The 20,095-nt window shown below is 45.6% G+C and overlaps 1 protein-coding gene across 1 annotated transcript in view; it reads right to left on the bottom strand.

The window, feature by feature from the left end:
- The window catches only part of pcxb (pyruvate carboxylase b), a 243,198-nt gene that overhangs the window by 186,628 nt on the left and 36,475 nt on the right, over positions 1–20,095 (bottom strand). Inside the window, exon 10 of the mRNA XM_056442436.1 lies at positions 7,325–7,443. Coding sequence (XP_056298411.1) covers positions 7,325–7,443 — 119 coding nt within the window. The remainder of the gene's footprint in view (positions 1–7,324; positions 7,444–20,095) is intronic.

Genomic DNA, 20,095 nt, shown 5'->3' with positions numbered 1-20,095 from the left:
TCACTAACACAGAAACAGAGGGAATGTTATTATTATTACAAGTTGGAATTAGATACTAACCTTTCTCGTGGAACGGGTCGGGAGAAAAATGGATCTACGATGCTCTGTGATCAGGCTCGACTACGATGGATTTCACACGGTTTATTTGATCATATTACTGGTCAGACGATCAATATTACATAATTGAAGCGATCAATACCGGTCGTTGATACGAAGCGCTCAGTCTGAAATTATTCAAATGTGACAATTGGTCACATTTCAGGAGGACATAAAAAAAAGTTGTATTATCTGGCCTTCAGAGGTAGCGTTGTATTGTGCGTGAACACAGATCATCCGTTTAGTCTTTCAACAGTCCGTCAATACAGCATCGTCACGCTATCGCATTTCTGGCGTGAAATGAGCATCGGCCAATCACTGTCACCCTTTGATGGATTTGATGCACTTTGGATAACGACCTTGGAGGTTTAGTTTTCAATACGCTGCCGGTTGTCCATGGGAACATGTTATTTTGTGGAGGGTTCCCTTTTCTGGAGCTTCAGGAGGAAAATGGAAATAACAAAATATTACGGCTTCAATCCATAACGGTTCATCCGTCCTCAAAAATCTCCGTCAGTCTAATTGTATAGCTGCAATCCAATCGTCACTCATTTGAAACACAATACACACACTATAATGCCCACCGCCTATTATAGCTCAGTATGTGCCCGATACCCCATATTAGCAGAAAAGGCGTGCAAACACACCCTAGAGGCCGAGACTGTGCTGTATAAAGCGTATGCAGTATTTAGAAAAGGTGCACTGGAGGTTATGGAATCATATGTTAAAATCATGAGTCAAATCCTTTTATGTGACGGGCCAGCTATAACCGAGAGAGCCTTTGCTTTTGTTGTTTGATGGAAAGAAACTACAAAGGACTGGAGAGCAGACCCAGCAGAGTCCTGCGGCGTTGCTAAAATAAAAACGGCAAAATTGACTCACTTTGCAGCAGCTGTTGTCAAAACCTGCAAATACAAATATCTTTTAAGGCTTAGGGCTATTTTGCATTTCATTGCCGAACTCTGCGGCATTTGAAAGGCTCGTTTGTGGGCCCCGAGTCCAGGTTATTTGGTTTAAATAGGCAACCGAGGTTTAGAAAACAACGATCTGTGAAGCTCGACTGTCAACTTGTAGATGCATCGCGGATAACAGTCGACATCTAAAGCGCTGACGGTAATCAGATTCCATTTCAAAGATGTAATTACCTGAGCTTTAAAGAGACGCGCCGATCGAACAGCTGCCGCTTTTCAATCTGATCGACCTCGACCGGTTCGTAGACGTCAACACGGTCGGCTTGTCAGACTCTTTTTTTTTTTCTCTCTCCCTCCTGTGTTTTTGAGGGGTAAAAACTGGAAAGATCTGCAAATAATCTTTAGTTGTGGTGGAATTTGCATGAATTATTGCTGGTGGACCACGTCTGGAAGTTTGATCTTCTTTGAAATCACACAAATGTCAGGAGCCCTTTGCATCCTGACATCTGTCGCTCACACGTGTACGTACACACACACACACAAAGAGAGGGCCCACCGCTTTCCCTTCAAGATTAAGTCACACACACACACAGCATGAACCTAGGATATAATTATACCACTTTAGGACGCCTGTCCACAAATCTAACAAAATGAGAAAAGTCCCCCGACGCAAAAGGCAGGCACGCACACACACACACACACACACACACATACACACACACACAGACTGAGCACTGCCACTGAGCGACACACGCAGGACAGATCGTTTACAGCTAAATTCAGGACAAATTAAAGCTTGAGCGCGTAGAAGTTCAAAGGCAGAGCTGCAGTTGAAAGCAGAGGCCGCCTCCCCTTCTCAAACAAACACGTCGCGCTTATCCCTCGCAGACGCAAATACATCTTGCATGCGTCTCACATTTGTCTTGCGTACACATTCAGTCGGACAGAATTGCCTCTATTGTGCAGGAATTCAGAGAGGCAGGAAGGAGGGATGAAAAGGTATTTGAATAGTGTTCCGGTGCGTAGCTTTCGTTGCACGACTATGCATGTGTGTGTGTCTATTTTGATGCCTTTAGACATCAAATATTTGAGGGTATTTTTGTATGCCTCGGTAAATGAGAGCATGCGTGTGGGTGCATCCTTTCTGATTATAGATTGTGTTCTTCCGCCTCCTCGCTGACACTTTAATATGCTCCCATTACCGCTGATCAGAGCGACAGAAGCACGAGAAGCGGCGAAGAGCGAGAGGAAGCCTTCCCAGTCCAAGAGATACCACATTGTCACACGACCGCCGCGTGAGAGCGGGCGGGTATGACAACAATCAGAGCAACATTGAGAGAAGGGGGCGCGAAGACGAGTGGCAGAGGAAGAAGAAATGGCACCTGTGAAGTGGTTGTGGGGGTGGAGGAGTGTGAGGGACAGTGCCAGGGGAGAGGAGGAGGAGGAGGAGGAGGAAAGGTGGCAGGACACACATGAAGGAGAGAAACATAAATAGGAAGAAGGTGTGGCGTGAAGTTTGAGGTTGTAAATTGTAACAAAGGCAGTTGTAGTCACAATAACAACATTTTAAGAATTAAAAATAAAAACATTTTGAGACGTCCTGTGTCGTCGCACTTATTGGCCTTAAACATTAATTATGAATCAGACTGTGTTCATTATTTCCAACTCTCCCCTTGTTTTTGATGTAACCGCTAATTAAAGCAAATCGATCAATAAGTTAACTTAATGGCTTCCGTGTATCCCCCAAAGAGCTTCTCTCAGGTTGTTCTCATGTTGCCTTCCACCTGTTCACATCCATGAGAGGATGGAGCAAGAGGGGCAGACGGAGGTGGAGAGCGACAAGACGGCGATAAGAGAGGACGAGTACCAAGAAGGGCAAGCTCATAAAAAAGGGACAAAATAAAGATGACGAGTGGATGAGGTCAAGGACACACAGAGAGGGAGAGATGAGTGAATAGACAGATATCAAGGGGAGGTGGGGGGGAGAAGAGAGGATGAATGTGAAGGAGAGGAATAGATGGCAATGATAAGATGGATGAGGGGGAGGAGAGAAGGAAAGAGACCCAGACGAATGGGAGCGAGAGGTCGACAGACGGTGAAGCCGACAGGACTGAAAGAGGGAGAGAGAGAAGAGGAGGCAATGGCGCGAGGAAGGTGGAGAGACGGACGCAGTGAGTCAGCTGAGGACAGATGGACGAAGGAGAGAACCTGAGAGAGAAGTGAATTACGCGATGGGAGAAGGGACTTTGGTATCCCAGTGTGTGTTGTGTTGACCCCTCGCCACAGACCCTCGTCGTGACGGTATGTTCAGACTCGCCACGACTTCCCAGAGGGAGGGGATCCGCTCCAGGGAGCCTCTAACTGAGGGGAAAACAAGGCTAAGTGCCCATTGACAGGTGGCGCGAGCATGCAATCTGTATCTGGAGATCGCATGCGGATCATTTCCTTTGATCACGGCCCTTTTGCGTTTACACGCGGCGTTAAAGTCACCGCGAGGACCTCTTAACTGGTAATGAACGGTCTCGGACCGATTAACAGCGCACGGGCCGCCTGCTGTCGGAGCCCCGCTGGGGAGGTGGAGAGCGACGGGGTCGGCCATGCTGCCCGCGCTGCGACCGCTTCTTAGAGGGGTGGAACAAAGTCACCGTTTTACAAGTCAGGACCGACACATCCCACCTTCAAGTCACGGCCTAGCAAGTCAATTGAGCCGATGATGTCATCAACATGAACATGATATACTCATGCCAATCCAATAGTTCAGCATGGAAAAGAACAATACACTTTGCATTCACAGCAAGAAGGAGAGGGGGATGACATTCCTTCCTTCCTTCCTTCCTTCCCATCTCAAACAAACAAAGCAGAGAGAAACAAAAAGGAGGAAGGAGGCATGAACAACAAGTGTAGGGAGGGCTGGAGAGGCTGGACGGGTATTTCAAATGCAGTTACTCAGACCTGCACTGAAGGTAGGCTTCCCGTCTTCGCAGCCTGCGGAGACACATGCACAGAAAGACAACACTGCATTTGGATGTACGCGACACAAAAGGTAGGAGGAAGAAAAGAGCAAAGCCAGAGTGAAGACGAAGATAGAAGCTCGACGGTAGCCAGAGTTGAGAGAGGGAGCAAATCGACGAGGGAATGACTGATGAGGAAGGAATTAGGAAGGAGGTATTAAAGTGATGAAAGGCGGTGTGGGTTTCCGGAGAGTCGGGGAATGAAGGGAAAGTTTTTCAAAAGTGGGGAAAAACACGTCTCTGACAAGTCCATTAGGAGCCCAGTCCGCTTCAGACCCGCAACAAACAATGTGCTCACACCTCCCAGATTGGGAGTGCAGCGGCGTGAAACGGAAAAGCTGAACGCCTAATGGATATCATGTTCAAACGAAAACACAAAACAGTCTTTTACAGAGAACTGTAATGCGGGTCCCCTCGTAAAAAAAATAATAAAGGGTACGCGTCCCCGACAATCTAGATTGATGTGCTGCTAAGAGCTCGAGCTCAGTTTCAGATGAAAGCGCCGCAAATTGAAAGTGTTGCTCGCGACAGCCGAAACTTTTTTTTCCGCCACCCCTCCGACATGTGACGTTTTGTGCGGGCCGCCGCCCAGATTCGAGTAATTACTGCACTCATGCCACTCCAAATGACCCCAATTCCCCCCCCGAAACGTCACATTCCCTCAGGACAAAGGGGAAATGACAAAGCTGGCGTGGAAGGGGGGGGGGGGTCTGTAGAGAAAAGATTTTCCATTAGCTTATTGTCACGAGAGCGCAGGAAGGCCGGGTGAGCCCCCCCCCCCCCCTCTCGCCCCGCCCCTCCATAGTGTGGCCGCGCAGGTACGAAATCCGTTTCACGGCGGAAAGCAAGGCGCAAAAAGAGGAGGCGGCGGATTAGAAGAGAACAAAAAGAAGGGTGGGCGGTATATGAAAACCTTAGCGTGAGATATATATCGCCCGTGTGCTCCATCATCCGTGTCAGCGCTTTTTCATTTCTAAATGTATTGAATATGACAAAGCATTTGATAACAGTGATAGAAACGGAGGGCGGGAGGTTTACATTTTAGATTATCTGCTCTGTGGACATGAAATACATGATTTATGATCGTTAAATATTTTCTTACAACATTATTGCTTCCCCAAAAAAAAACAGTGGAAGAGCTAAGTGCATTTTAATGTTTCATACAGCCAGATAAAGCAAAGAAACGGAAAATTAAAGACTCGAAAATCATGCTGGAAAAAGAGAAACAATTTCTCTTTTTTACATTAAATGGAATAAAGACGACAGACAACATGGTGATATGAAAATTAAAGCTAAATATTAAACGATTATCCGTTGATATGCATGAAAAGCACTCACCAGCCCTGGCTACAGAAGTCTTGATATATATATATATATATGTGTGTATGTATATAAGTATGAACACACACACCACTTTTACACTTTTTATTTCTGATATTTATTGCAGAGTTGTTTTGAGGAATGAAACTGAAAATCTGTTCCGCCTCAATGCCTCAAATAGAGAGAGAGAGAGAGGTTTGTACAAGCCCACACAGTCCTTGGAAGATGTCTAATGAGCCAAAGGAAGTGACCCGGGGAACACAGTTCCTTCATGGATATCTGGGCACACCGCCGTGTCAATGTCAAGACCAGGTGTACAGAGCAAGGGAGCACAACTTTTTAAACTCAAAGGAAGAACATACGGCAGGTGAACACACTCCTATGAAATATGGAAGACAAAAACATGGAAAACTAGAACGGGCCCTCGGTAGAGCGCATACCTTCGCCGCAGCCACTTTGTTGGTACTTGGCAGGAGAGTGTGGGGAGCTTGATGTCATGTGAACATTTTGGCATTAGTTGCATGCCAATTGGATAAAAAATGACTGCGCTATGGTAAAAGAAGATTTTGACCTTTTCATGACCTTGACCTTTGACCCGATCGATCCCAAAATCTAACCAAATGGTCCCCGGATAATAAACAATCATCCCACCAAATTTCATGCGATTCGGTTTAATACTTTTGAGTTATGCGAGTAACACACATACAAATAAATAAATAAATAAATACACGGCGATCAAAACAGAACCTTCCGCATTTTCAATGCAAAGGTAACTACAGCAGGATGAAGAAAAGAAAGAAATAAAAGACCTATATTATTACCTCATCGCCTTTTGGATCATCAACAGTCACATTAACCACATTTTAGAGCAGGCCCAAAGAGTGAAGACCTGAACTGACAGGATATACTTAAGTGGATACCACGTTAATCAAAATAACACAAATTAACGGTTTGGGGCAAACTAAATTGACTGTTTGTTGCGAGCGGTGGTTGTTTGACTTAATGATCGACGGGACGTCGATGTTTAACTGATGAGTTTTCCCAGACATCTGAATTAGATGCAACGGGGACACAGCCAGAGGAATAAAGGGATTCTTTGGTTTGATTCCCCTTTCACGCGAAGACTGAGAGGCAGAAGAGAGCCAAGCCAGACACTGATTGAGACGGCGAGCGAGTGCAGCCAACTAAATTGTCAGTCATGTGGGGTTGCCATAGGAACAGGTGGAATGATTTTGTCTGCATGCAAATGTGTGTGTGTGTGTGTGTTAGTTTGAGACCCATCTGTGTCGTTTCAGCCGAGTGAATCTCGCAGGTCATCAATGAAGCGAAATGCTCTCGCTCTCTCTCTCTCATTTCATTTCAATTCAATTGGCATGAATGTTGCAACAACAGTATTGCCAAAGCATCAAAATAAATCAATATATACAATTCATATGGATAACAACAATAATAATAAAACATAAACAACTCTGTCTCTCTCTCTCTTGTCCTGACTCCTAGAGGATATGCATATACTCTGAGATGCAGCATAAGCCTGTTGACTTTACAGCCATCAGAATAATATTATATATCAATATTTGCTTGTGCATAATTTAGCCCCGCCCCCTAATGACGGCATCTCTCTGATGTCTCCCAGCTCTGAAGGGGCTGTGGCAACAGCTGCGGCAGAACTCTGCTGATGTGGAGTCTCTCTCTCTCGCACTCTTGCACTCTTTCCCAATCCCCCTGTCCTACACCCACCTATTTTTTACCTTCCATCAATCCCTTCCTCCTTTTTTGTCTTTCTTTGCTTCTGTCCAACACCCCCCCCCCCACCTACCCATCCCCCCCCCCTATATACCGCCATACCTCCGAGTGGGAACCATCTAAAACACCTTGACCGTGTGCGCCCGTCTGTAGACAGAAGACGGCAAACAAACACATGCAAGATGACACGCGCCGCGGCCGCCCAGCTGCCCTGCGCTCATGTAAACATCTGCTACTCACTCGGTGATTTCTTCGGTGACCGTGTGCTCAACCTGGAGTCGAGAGTTGACCTCAATGAAGAAGTGTTTGTTGTTTCTGTCGACCAGGAACTCCACGGTGCCTGCGTTCTCGTAGCCCACCTGCAGCAACAACAAAAACAACAACCACATGAGGAGAAAGCAGTTTAGCAGCTCTGAATTATCTAAGTAATGATGTTACTCGTGTAAACACTCAAGAAGGAGCACTCACTCATCTTAATGAGCCGTGAAACCGAAAGCACAAAAATAAACGTTTTCTCTCTGTGCAAATATCACTACATAAAAAGTAGGGGGGGGGCTTTGTGTTTTATTTGTACAGAAAGAAAATAGGCATTTCTCATCATTTCTCTGCACTGCAATAATTGGGTCATTTATCAATAGGGATTTATTGAGAACTCGTCATCATAAAAGCCCATTTTCACAGTCAGGTAGGATGACCGTTCAGGAACTAGTCTCGCTGGTGTTGCACAGGAGCGATAATATGGAAAACAAGCACACATCAAGTCCCTCTGCAGACATTACATACAACCCAGTCACCTGAAAGTTAATCAAAGTTCGATTTATAAACCAGAACATAAATCAGAAGATATTTCTTGTGAACAACCACATTTACAGTATTAACCCTTTCTCAGCAGATCACTTTGCAATATATACAGTGGGGACGGAAAGTATTCAGACCCCTTTAAATTTAGCCATTTGCTAAAATCAAAAAAGTTAATTTTATTTCTCATTAATGTACACTCAGCACCCCATCTTGACAGGGAAAAAACAGAAATGTAGAATTTTTTGCAAATTTATGAAAAAGAAAACCTGAAATATCACACGGTCATAATGAGAAATAGAATGAACTTTTTTGATTTTAGCAAATGGCTGCAATGAAACAAAGAGTGGACATTTTAAAGGGGTCTGAATACTTTTCGTACACACTGTACATACATACAAACGTGACATATATATGGTGGGGATAGCAATGCTAAAAGTCCGCTACACATCTCATATGGGGCGTGAAGTGGGCCACACCTCCTGCAGCACATTTTGCGACGATGATTCACCCATGGAGTCATGAGGAGAAAACGAGGCCAGGGCTGCTGTCGCATCAGGTGAATATGAAGAAACGGAGTGACAGTGTGCTGACATGTGAAGATATAACGTTGATGGTCATATCTGCACACCGTCCTCCTCCACGTCCACAGCCGATGCATACATTGCAGTTTGTAACGACGGTTTTCTCTTTTTGGAAAAGAAATGTTCTCATTTTAATCAGCAGTGCGGTGTGAAAATGTACCATTAAAAATTCAATGTACGGTTCTTTACAGCTTTTAAAACGATTCAATGGCTTGTTTTATGAGATATTCTTCGTTTAAGAGGCGATGACACATCATCCAATATCTAGTAACACTTTATTTTTAACCGACTATAGTCTTTTCGGTTTTAACTATACATGTTCATCATAAACCGACGACTGGACAAGTCATTTAGATTTTAAAGTCCATTTCAACTTTTAATTATGGCTTTTACAGTCATAGTTTTGCCCCACATGAAGATGTTTTACAGGTGGGTCGATCTAAAATCTGATGCGGCACCTGCGTAGGTCATTTCAGAAGACTCAATAAATAAATACAAACTCAATATATAACCATCGAGTGTAATCACTTTGCTTTGGCGTGATAGGAACACCCGGGATGAGCTGATCTGTGTATTGTTGTAAATCACGATAATTATGAGGGATATTTTCATGTTAGCAGACCAACGGCAGCGTTTCCATACTCAGCCTTCAAAACTCTACTTTGGCTCGTCTCAGCTTGAGTTTAATTTCGCCCAGTGGGAGCTGCAAGCAGAGTGTAATTGTCTTGTAAAAGCTTTATAAATAAAAATGCATCATTATCGCCATTATAATTTTGAGACTCGGCGAGTTTACACAGATTACGCTGATGATTCAAGGCGTTCCAAATAATTCCGCACCAATTCAACCAATCAGAGCGGAGGATAAAGTTCTTCAGATCGGATGCAGCCACATTGATAATTATTCCTACAGTTGCCATCACATGAAATGAAACCAATTTTGAGTGAAAATATTGGACGAAAACAACATCCAAACAAACATTGGAAGGAAATTAGGAGGGCTACAAGCAATCAAACCTCCGAAACACAAGCTGCAAAACAGGAAATCTAATTTCCCCAGGAGGCCCAGATGTGAGCCAACAGCACCACCTACATCTGAGCGTGTCTGCTGTGTGCTCGTGGCTTCCTTCTCGTCCTGCGCATTGTCTGGGAATCAGACCGAGTGAACGGAGCGGGCGCACGTGAACGCGTTCAGAAAGAGAAAAATGCATGTTCCGTCTTTAATTGTTAAACCGGCCGAGAGCCTCCGGCGTCGCTTTTGTTTTCCGGCTTTTGGCGAAGCCGAAATGTCGAGACGATCGCATGGGCAGAGGCAGCGAGAGGGATGGATTGCAGAGACAAAGATGGCCCGGAGCTAAATCTGCAGCAATTAGAACTTGGCAAACCAAACAGCCGCTAAAACCACCTCGAATAGGTTTTCGGAGATTTGGTTATAACATAGAATCCGTGACGCATTACACACGGGCAACACCTGCTCGGATCTCGTCGGCCTCTCGTTAAGCCCAAAGCTGACATAATTAAGTTTGCTGTAAAGAAAACTCTTCTCGGGAGGAGATTAGGCACAGGCCGGGGGCGCGGCGCACACACACCCACGTGTTAATAGTTGCTGCAACCGTGTGAAACACCATCCGTGTCAAAATATTCAGAGTTTCCTCTGCAGAGAGAGATTAACCCCATGGCATCTGTAGCTCCCCACAGGTTTTACCAGAGACTCATTAGAGGACACACACACACACCCCAAAGTATGTGTCACTCCATAATGCACTCCCTCTCGCGCACACACGTCGAGCCAGTGGTTGAAGTAGCAGCCGGTATAACTGACGGAGCGGTCAGGGCTTCATAAGGTCAGATGGGCAATGGGGCTGTATTAGCACAGGGTGCGGCCATCGGGGGCGCCGCCGTGTACACGCGTCCTACCGCAGTGTTTCTTAAAAAGCAGAAAGTGCATTCACACATTGAGCTCCCTGCAGCTGACCACAATGTGTGTGTGTGTGTGTGTGTGAGCGGCTGTGCTCACTCCGTCCCATCACTGATCAATGCACCCTGGCGTACGGCTTTGAAAAGGAAGTGACAGACGGATCGCTGGTTCCGTGCGCCGCAGAGGGAGCAAGAGAGGGAAACAAGGTGCATTAAGAACAGCTCAAGAGTAGCGGGAGAGAGAGGGAGGTGAAGACGGACCGATGGAGGAATCGCACTGTTCGTTAGACGGCTGGGGGGAAAAGAAGAAGAGACCTCCAGAGAGAAAGAGAGGATTAGATGGAGTGAATCAGGGAGGGAAAGAATAGCAGAGAGGCTCAATGATGGAGGGGCTGTCACTCTCTCTGAGTCCTCTCTCTTTCTCTTAAAGCACGTCAGCTTGGAATCACATGTGTGCCATGCTGTTTCAAAATCCGAATTCAAGGAAGGCTTCCTCATTCAGCACATTGTTGATGTCTGAGGGGGACAGTTGAGTCAGCGGAAAGCAGCCCACATGACGTATCGGCATCCTGGGAGAAAGTGTTCGGCTGCACACGACAGATTACACTCGGTGCAAGGCGAGGCAAGCGGCACCGGGTCCAAAAGAAATACCAATTCTACTTCATCTTTGAAAATCCGACAGTAGTTGCTGTTGAAGCCGATGGCAAGGTCAGAAATCACAGGCACAAAAAAGACATGAGCAGGATTTTTTCCCAGAATGGGGCAGAAACGCCGCCGACGAACACCGGACCGCTGTTCACGGCCACGCGCTCGCCAAGTGATTGTTTCCAGGAGGGTAATTATCACAAGGGAGGAGAAGATGATTCAGCGCAGCGGCCCACACAGACTGTGTGGAACGCACAGAAGAGTGTCCCTGTGAAGAGGTTGAATGGAACGAGTGTGGCCTCATTTCAACGCACACACAAAAATAAACTGATGGCGTTCAGTGTGTGAGACGTTGCGGAGTAAAACCGGCAAGAAGGCGAGGAATTCTGAAAAGCGAAAACCAGACACACCCTTGGATCTATTAGTGCACTGTTTGTGCCCTTGATGTTTCCCTTCATAACTTTATACCTGTGTATTGTCAGTTGAAAGATACGACGCCGTCCCCAGCAACAAAGAATAAAAGATCTAATTGTGCAGCGCTTCAGTCATGTTCACATTATTGTAAACTGAGAGCCATACGGGGTGGGATGGGGAAAAGTTTGTGTCATATTTTTGTTTTGTTTTGTCTTGTTTTCTCCTTGTTTTCATCTTATGTTAAAAAAAAACCATCATCCTTGTGTGGTGTTTCGACAAGGTTATACATTTGTGTAATTTCTTTTTGTAAAATAATACTTTCAGTATAACAAACTGTAAATGCTGGCTATTTCACGACAAATATCCTGTAAAAAAAAAAAAGACGCGTGAGGTGAGCGCACGTCGTAGATGACACCCAACGTATACAACGTAGAGTAGAGGGTCTTCCTTTTTAAGTGCGATGAAAAACATGGAGCCGCTTGCAAGACAAATCTTCAAGAGATGTTCAACTCCATGCAAACACTGCCGGAGAAAATAGTGAAAATTCTCCCAGAATGCCACACAAGCCCTCTCCGAGGTCGTACGGCCGGCACTCGCACTACGCCGACATTCTGAAAAGCAAAAGAAGGTTTCTGCTCAAGGTTTCTGCGGCCGGAGAGCCGTCACCGGGTGCAAATCCGGGGAGAAGAAAACAACACTGATGATTCACTGCACATCGCGCATACGGCCAAAACGAGTACTCCAGCCCCCCTTGCCATCTACCTCAATGCCCCGCGTCCGTCAGCCAGAAAGCAATGCATGCTGGGTCGTGAAATGTCCAGGGGCAGCCAGAGTAATGTGGTACATTCTCCCGCAGCTTGAGGCGTGATGTGCATGGCGCGGCCGGGTGAACAAAACAAATCAATCGTACCATCGATGGTACTGACCTGTTAAATGGCTTTGTCTGGTGGTCCCATTAGTGTGTGTGTGTGTGTGTGTTTGAGACGCAGCAAAGCCGAGAAGTTCACGCAGAGTGGCATTAAGAGCCAGCGGGCTGACACCAGGAGTTTAAATCATTCTGTACCTTAACGCAAATGTTTTGAACCCGTGAACAAAGTTTTTAAATACTTGTGGGGACGTTGACTGGCGGATATGTGTGCCTCCGGGGAGGCAAGCAAGGTTTCACAAGAAATGAACTAACTGTGGTCTTGTTGTGCTCTGCGGTACCCCGGCTCTCCCGGCTGGTTCCACACCATTTAAAAGTAATCTTTTAAAAGACAAACTTGAACTTTATAATGTCTCTTTGCGTGCTTCTCTTTATGGCCGGCATGGACAGCAGGAATGATTAAAGCAACTAATAAAACTATACAATACTCCGCTGGCCATCTTTACAGTTAAGGAATGAGCCGGATGGCTTTAAAGCCAAAACAAAGATTCAGGCACTGCTGAGGGCCGGGGACCAGCAAAGCACCGACACGGGGGAGGAGTATCACCACAGCTTCATGTGTCAGGGAAGCCAAAAGGACGAAGCGCACACAGCCACCAGGGGGAGGGAGGGGAGGAGTCCTGCCGTCTGTACGACAGCAACAGGGTTTATGGCGAATGCAGCCTTCGTTTTAGAGAGTAGTCTGTGCCGTGGAAAAGAGGCTGATCACATAAACTCTGATTCTTTTGGATCTTCTTCTTTTGCAGAAAGAAAAAAAACACGAGGGTATCACAGTCTGAAAATGAAACCCTGTTTAACGAGGTGCTTTTCACAGCAACTTTATAGGCGCGTAGTCCCATCACCCAGCAGCTATTACATAACCAGATCTTACAGTACACCCCCCCCCCCCCCACCACCACCTTCATCTTAACATCACCGCTGCTTCTTCCTTTTAAATGCAGCTCACTTCTTCCCTTTTCTTTCATTTCTTTCCTCTCTTGTGGGGATTGAAGTTAATCTGGTGCCAAGACGCTCTGTGATCTGATCCAATTCGCTTTCAGGATCGCAACACACACACACGGACACACACTGCAGATACAACCGCAGAATAACACAAACATGCACTCGGAGCTTGCAAATAGATCGGCTCTCCGTGGTGCCACTTCTCTAATCCTCTTGCTGCGGGGAGCTGTCAGAGCAGCGGCGCTCGCCTAGCCGAGCACATCGTCGACGAGCACACAGGCAAACACACGCAGCAATGTGCACGTCTACGGGCCTCGAGGCGCACTAAGCATGATCAGAATGAACACAATCGTCTGTGTTTGTGCGCCCGCCCACACACACACACACACACAGTCCCGTATGCGCCCACATATTCATATTCATCCCATCTGTAATCAGATTGGAGCTTGACCGGGAATCCCTCCATCCGTTTACCGATTCATGTATTCATCCCTTCATCTCAGGTCTTCTCCAGGCTTTAAGTCCCATCACTTGTTTCCTCCCTCGTCCAATCATGCCTTTCCATACTCCTCACTTCTAAGATTCGGGTCCCTCCCCCCCCCCTATTCATCATAATGCCGAAAGGATTTGAGGACAACATGTTTGGTCATCAAATTTGGAAGAGGGCAGACGAGCATTGTGCAAATGCCGCAGGAAAAGGAAGCCGGGGTACAGAGTTGGAAACAACAACACATGATGGCGTATCATTATTCTTATGGAGAGGATCCTATAACACCCCCTCCTGAATCGATGGGCACATTACCCCGTGTTTAAGTGTTTGCTGAGCGTGAACAGATTCTCAATCTGGGGACCAGAACACCCAAGCTCTGCCTAAATTGGGTTTGCAGCTGTGGCCTGATGCGATGCTTAAATTACAGGAGTCTCAACCGCAGCACACATACTGATGGAGCAAAGGAGAGCGAGTGCCAAATCTCACGATGCGATCGCCACATGGGAACATCTCATCGGAAGACGCGTGAATATTTTGATAAACAGCAGATATGTTGCAGTCAGCACCAAAGTGGCAGCGAGGCATCGGCAACACCCAGAGCCGTAACACTGAGCACGGCTCGTAAAATATAATTACAGACCCTATAAATCATTCCAATTATAGCACCTCCTCAAAAAGTTCTCTTTTTAAGCGTAGCTTTTCGTTATGGTCACATGTGGACTGAGAGGTCAGAGGTCAGACTGAGCAACCAACACTTCAGCAGCGTGAATGAATGCCAACAGAGAGTCAGACCCGGGGCCTTTTCCTCACTCGTTACGGCAAATTATACCAACCACCGTCTGTAAACCTTCAGCCCGATGAGGAAGCTTGCAAACAAAATGCTAAAATAAGAACAAATAAGATTTGCGGCTGAGTATCAAAACAGTTTGCCCCCACCGCCATCTCTTCCGTCGGTGGCAGGCAGCCTTTGCTACACTTCCAAACACTCTTTTTTTTCCTCTGCTTTAGGGTTTGGCAGATAACGAGCCTTTTTATCAAAAAGAAGAAGAACAAATTAAGAGATTAAGAAACGATTTTATTTTTTAAAGAAAGTCCATAGTCGGGTCACGGACGGACAGATGGCGCACAGCCACGGGGCAGAGTGACGAGAAATGAAGAAGAAAAAAACAATGGAAGAGGAAAAAACAATGGAAGAGATGAGGGAAGCTAGATGGTGAATGGAGCAAATGGCTGTAGGGGGAGATTGAGGAAGAGGGGGGGGGGGAGACGAAGTGAGGGAAACTACATGGAGCAAGAGATGGAGAGAAAGACATCGAGACAAATAGAGGGTGACCGAGAAGCGCTGTGAGCGAAACCAAAGTGCATCTGGACGTACAGCGAGAGACCCCGGCGACGACAACGCGTTCGCAGGCAGATGAATAACGACTGAAACGTGTGACGCGAGAGCGCTGAAGGGACGGCCGTGAGGCGGAGCGGAAAAGGTTTAAAGCCGTACAGTACGAGCCTCCTGTCAGCTACTGCAGACGAAGATGGCAGTGGGGAGCAACAAAAGCCGACTTGCAACACACGTGACACCAGAGCCTTACCTCACGGCTCTCCGACGGTCTGCAGGGCGGTCGTCTTTCTTTTCTTTTCCCATAAACTAATCTTTCGTGAGACGTGAAACGTAAAACTATTCGCCGATGGTATTTTCTTTGCGCGTAAGCGATCAGTCCAATACATCAGGCTGCGCCTGAATGCAACTGCATTCAGTGCAGTGATGGGTGCAGTTTGTCACGTTTATGTAACGAGGTGCACGTCTAACAGGAACTAAATAGACACGGATATCATTTGGAGGATTACTTAATGAGCGAGCTAATCGTCGCGTTTTTAAGAGGCCATCGACGTTGTCGTTGAGCATCAGGCAAAAAGTGCATATGGCCATTAAAATAAATTTGAGATGCACTGATGGAGCTTTGCGATACGCATTGCTGTGCGCTGCATTATTTCGGGGCTTTCGAGCAGCTATCTGCACGACAAACTAATCTGTCGCCGCGCATCCACAACAAATAAAGGGACATATCTATCGCTCAGTCGATTTGTCTCGCACTACTTGAGACATCCCGGAGAGCGGCGAGGCCATCAGGCGGCGGTGGAATGGCAGTTGTACACATAGTCTGGAAGCAATGCAGCCATAAAGTGCACACGCGGAGAAGAGAGGGAGCGATGGAGGGGGAGAGGAAAGGCCACAGAAGACACCGAACGGGAATTTACAGACCACGTGTGGACAAACAGAATTGTGGGCTCATAAAATGTGATGTTTACTATCAATTAATTTGGAAAAAAAGATAGACATCAAGTGCAAAGTGCCGCCGTAACTTTAGATGTACTCGAAAGGGAGAAGAATCTTCCCGAAATAACACGGCATGGGTCAGAGAAAGTTTCTGTGGGCTGATTGACGGTCTGCAAGGAGAACCCAAAGTGTCACATTTTATGACTTAAAATTAACTGCAGAGTGCGCGTGTGTGTGTGTGTGTGTGTGTGTGTGTGGTTTTCACACCGTATGCCACATATTGTTAGATTCCCTCTCCCTCCCTTACCTCCTTGGTCCCATAACCTGTACGTCTTTATTTCCAGTCTCTTTTACCTTCAAGGTTTCTTGTGCGTTTCCTGCAGAAACCTCGTGTCCTCAGCTTGGGCCTTTTATGAAGCGTCACTGACGGCTGACTTGCATGTGTGAATGTTGGTTTTATATCCTTGCAACCAAGCCGAAAAGGTCACAACTATAAAGTTACACAACTTTTGTTTTATGGATTTTCTTTCCACTCAACTTGAACACTTCAGATGTTCAGCTTTAACAGTTCTGGCCCCACCGTCTCGCAATGAGAGACCACAATGTTTTAAAAGATTTTGGGGATTCTCTGCTACTTTATGGCACGCGCCTCCTCTCCATCTCTGCTCGCTTCCTCAGCCCCGCCCCCATCTGCTCATCTGCACACTATTCGATCTGCCACCTCTCCATTTCCCTCCATGAGTGGTGCTTCCATGGTGCTATGACCAATTGACCGGAGGCAAAGTGCCACTGTAAGGTTACGTGTAATTGTATTACGGTAATCAGATTTTATTTTCCGCTACACTTTTGGTACACCAAACACACGCTAAAAAAGGATTACAACGGCTTCCTGGTAAACTGTGAGAACATTCTCTGAAAATCACATTTAGATTTTGGCATTAAAGTCAGACACAAATAAAAAAAGAGTAAAAAATCCATATTAATCCTCTTTCAAATAAAAATACTCATTTTCTAAGTAATGCAACACGACTTTCCTTCATGTTGTTCTGGATTGTACTGCAAGCTACTATTAATATATATAAATATGAGAAGCGTACAGTGGCTGACAACACGAGGAAGATATTTCTGAATAACTGACTGACTGCCAGTGCTACACACATTGTATATTAAATCCAACAACAGACCAGATTAAAATAAAGATGTTGGTTAGCCTCAGAACTTTGCAAATCCAGTTATTTTATCAAACTGACAGAAAAAAAAGGAACCAGTGAGCCATGCCAGTGAGAACGACACACCCAGCTGACTCGACGCCTCGGCTCAGCCAAGTGTTTGTCGTGTTCAATCAAATGTTTACTCTAATGAGTGCACCTGGCTGAGTTGTCCTTAAATCTAATAACTTCCCTTTTCAAGAGTTCTGATGCCATTCAAAATAAGTCTGCGACTTCTCTAGCCACCGAGTAATCAAATATCTGTCGTAAATAACATTTAAAAAAGAATTATTACAAAACAAATGCTTGCCAAAAGCTGACTTTTGGAGTGAAAGTTTAAAATTTTTTAATAAAAGTCCTGTAATGGAGACTAGATATTCCATACAGCGCAGAGTGCAGGGAATTCAAATAAACACACGAGCTGCCAGTCAAAGCGTCGAGACTTCTTCCCCATCACCACTATTTGACTGCACCCGCTGTTCTCAAATCTCTCTCTCGCTCTCTCGCTCGCTCTCTCAGCTCCTTCCTGATCTTATATCCTTCTTTTCACCTTGTCGTAGTTCCTCTCTCATCCCCCTCCCTAAATCTCTCTTAATATGGGGCATTATCGCACATTGTTTTGGGTAAGTCACCGACTCATGCCTCCCCTTTTTTGCCATTTTGCTTTCATTTCCCTCTCTCCGTCTGTCTGTCCGTCTGTCCCCTCTCGCCCTCATTCACCTGTCGCTCTGTCATCAGTTAATGACAGCATAATGAGCTTGCTGTCTCTGAAATGATGAAAAGCAGAAGTGAATACAGCTGCCTAACGATCAAAGAGCATCCGGAAACACACACATCTGGACAAAGGCGGCGCATACATGCCTGTACACAAATACAAGCTATGACAACACACACACACACACAAATAGATTAATGTCGGCCCACTCCCAGAGACGTTGTCTACTGAATCACAGACAAACGAAACACACTTGAATCTATTCTCTCCGGAGGTACACGATTAGTAACTTCAGGCCAAACACTATTTTTCTCCCCATTCGATCACCGAGGCTTCGCCGCTGCAGGCACACCTCCCTCCATCTCACTCCGTCCTCCATCACTCTCCCGCCCTCCTTTATCTGCCCGCTTCACTCCCTCGCTCTCACTCCTGCCAAAAAGGTAGTCAGGGCAGAAATGTCCCCCCCCCCCCCCCCCCCGACTTCATAAGACTGCAGTGGCGTGCGTGTGTCCGCACACTGCTTTGTGCGTGTGTGCGTGTGTGTCAAGAATACGTTTTGGATGTATTCTGAGCCAAGACACCCACACTGCAGCATTTGACACAGCCAGAGGGAGCAATGAACTGGGGGGGGGGGGGGGGGGGGAGCGGACACACAAGGAAAGACAAGAGTGGCTGAAATACATAAATAAGAAGGATGATTTTCTGTTTTGTTCCTAATCATAAAATGCGTGACCTGCATGTGTGCGCCTCGTCTGAATTCCTTTTCTACGTGAGAATGTGTGTGTTTTTTTCCATCCCTTTGTGTACAGTGTGCTTGCGTTAATTTGTATTTTGGTTGATCACTGAATTGAAGCCACAGGCGAACGCATACTGCAGATGTGCTTCCGTTTCCTCGCTCTGCGTGTGAATGCGTGTTCATATCTGCATGTGTGCGTTTGCTCTGAACACGTAGGCAAATCAATTCTGTGCAGAGCACAGCTGAGATTCAATTAGAGCTGGACAATATGACAGTTATCGATTTTATGATAAAGATTTGTTGATGTGATGTACAATGCTTTTGCATAATGCTTTTATGCAGTGAATTATGTTCCACAAAAATCGTTTAAAAATAACCTAATATCTTTTCATTAAGATCCTCTCAGTCATAAGGGTGATACCCTTCGTATCACTCCCGACATCAGAAAATACTGTCGTAAGCCAGAATAATACATATATTGGCCATAAATTTGGAATACAATGTAGAATAAATCCGATTTATAATGATAGATGAACAAACTACTCAGAATGTAGATTACAATCTGACATTTGGTGGATGCAAGTGCTGCTGAAGGGGAGATTTCTGAGAAAGTCATTTTGAGACCTTTGAAAGAGCTGCATTTGTAACTTGAAATACATTTAGAAGCCAGTTGAATAGGGTACAAAATATATATCTTATTTTCCATATTCATATAAATATTGCTCCCCATTTGTTTCGCACACAAATAAATCATCTGGAAGGCGTCTAATTAACAATCAAACACGCCATTTGAAACACTTTGCAGGCGTAATGTGTGTTAATTGTTTAATCTGCACTCTTTCACACATTGAGAAAGCTCATTATAGAAAAATGCAGTCCAGCTATAGTGCTCCCTTAAGATTAATAAATAAATAAATATACATTTCAGAATAAGAGAACGAGATAGTGGATGATTGGATGGGAAAGATGGAGCGCTGACGAGTAGTGTGTGTGTGTGTGTGTGTGTGTGTGTGTGTGTGTGTGTGTCTGTCTATCTGTGTGTGTGTGTAAACAGCGTGCCATTCAGCTTTGAAAAGAAAGGGCAAATAAGAGGGGGAACAAACATAAAACAAAAGATAAGCACGATAAAAAAAATTAAAGGGACGTCTTGAGGACAGAAATAAGAGTGTACAAGTGGTGATGAACAGAGAATAAGACAGAGAGGTAAGAGAAAGACGAGAGGTGAGGGAAGAAGGTGAAGAAAGTTATTGTTATAGTCTTATCGTATGTGCATAATCAGGGAGCCCTACTGACAGAGATAAAAATTTATGTTATGTTATTGCTTACCGTATCTTAAACTCAATAATCAGAGGAGCTTCCCGAACTCCG

Source organism: Pseudoliparis swirei, chromosome 21, assembly GCF_029220125.1.
Source record: "Pseudoliparis swirei isolate HS2019 ecotype Mariana Trench chromosome 21, NWPU_hadal_v1, whole genome shotgun sequence".
NCBI lineage: Eukaryota > Metazoa > Chordata > Actinopteri > Perciformes > Liparidae > Pseudoliparis > Pseudoliparis swirei.
The sequence above is the reverse complement of the archived record's forward strand: the minus strand, read 5'-3'. Positions and strand labels throughout refer to the sequence as shown.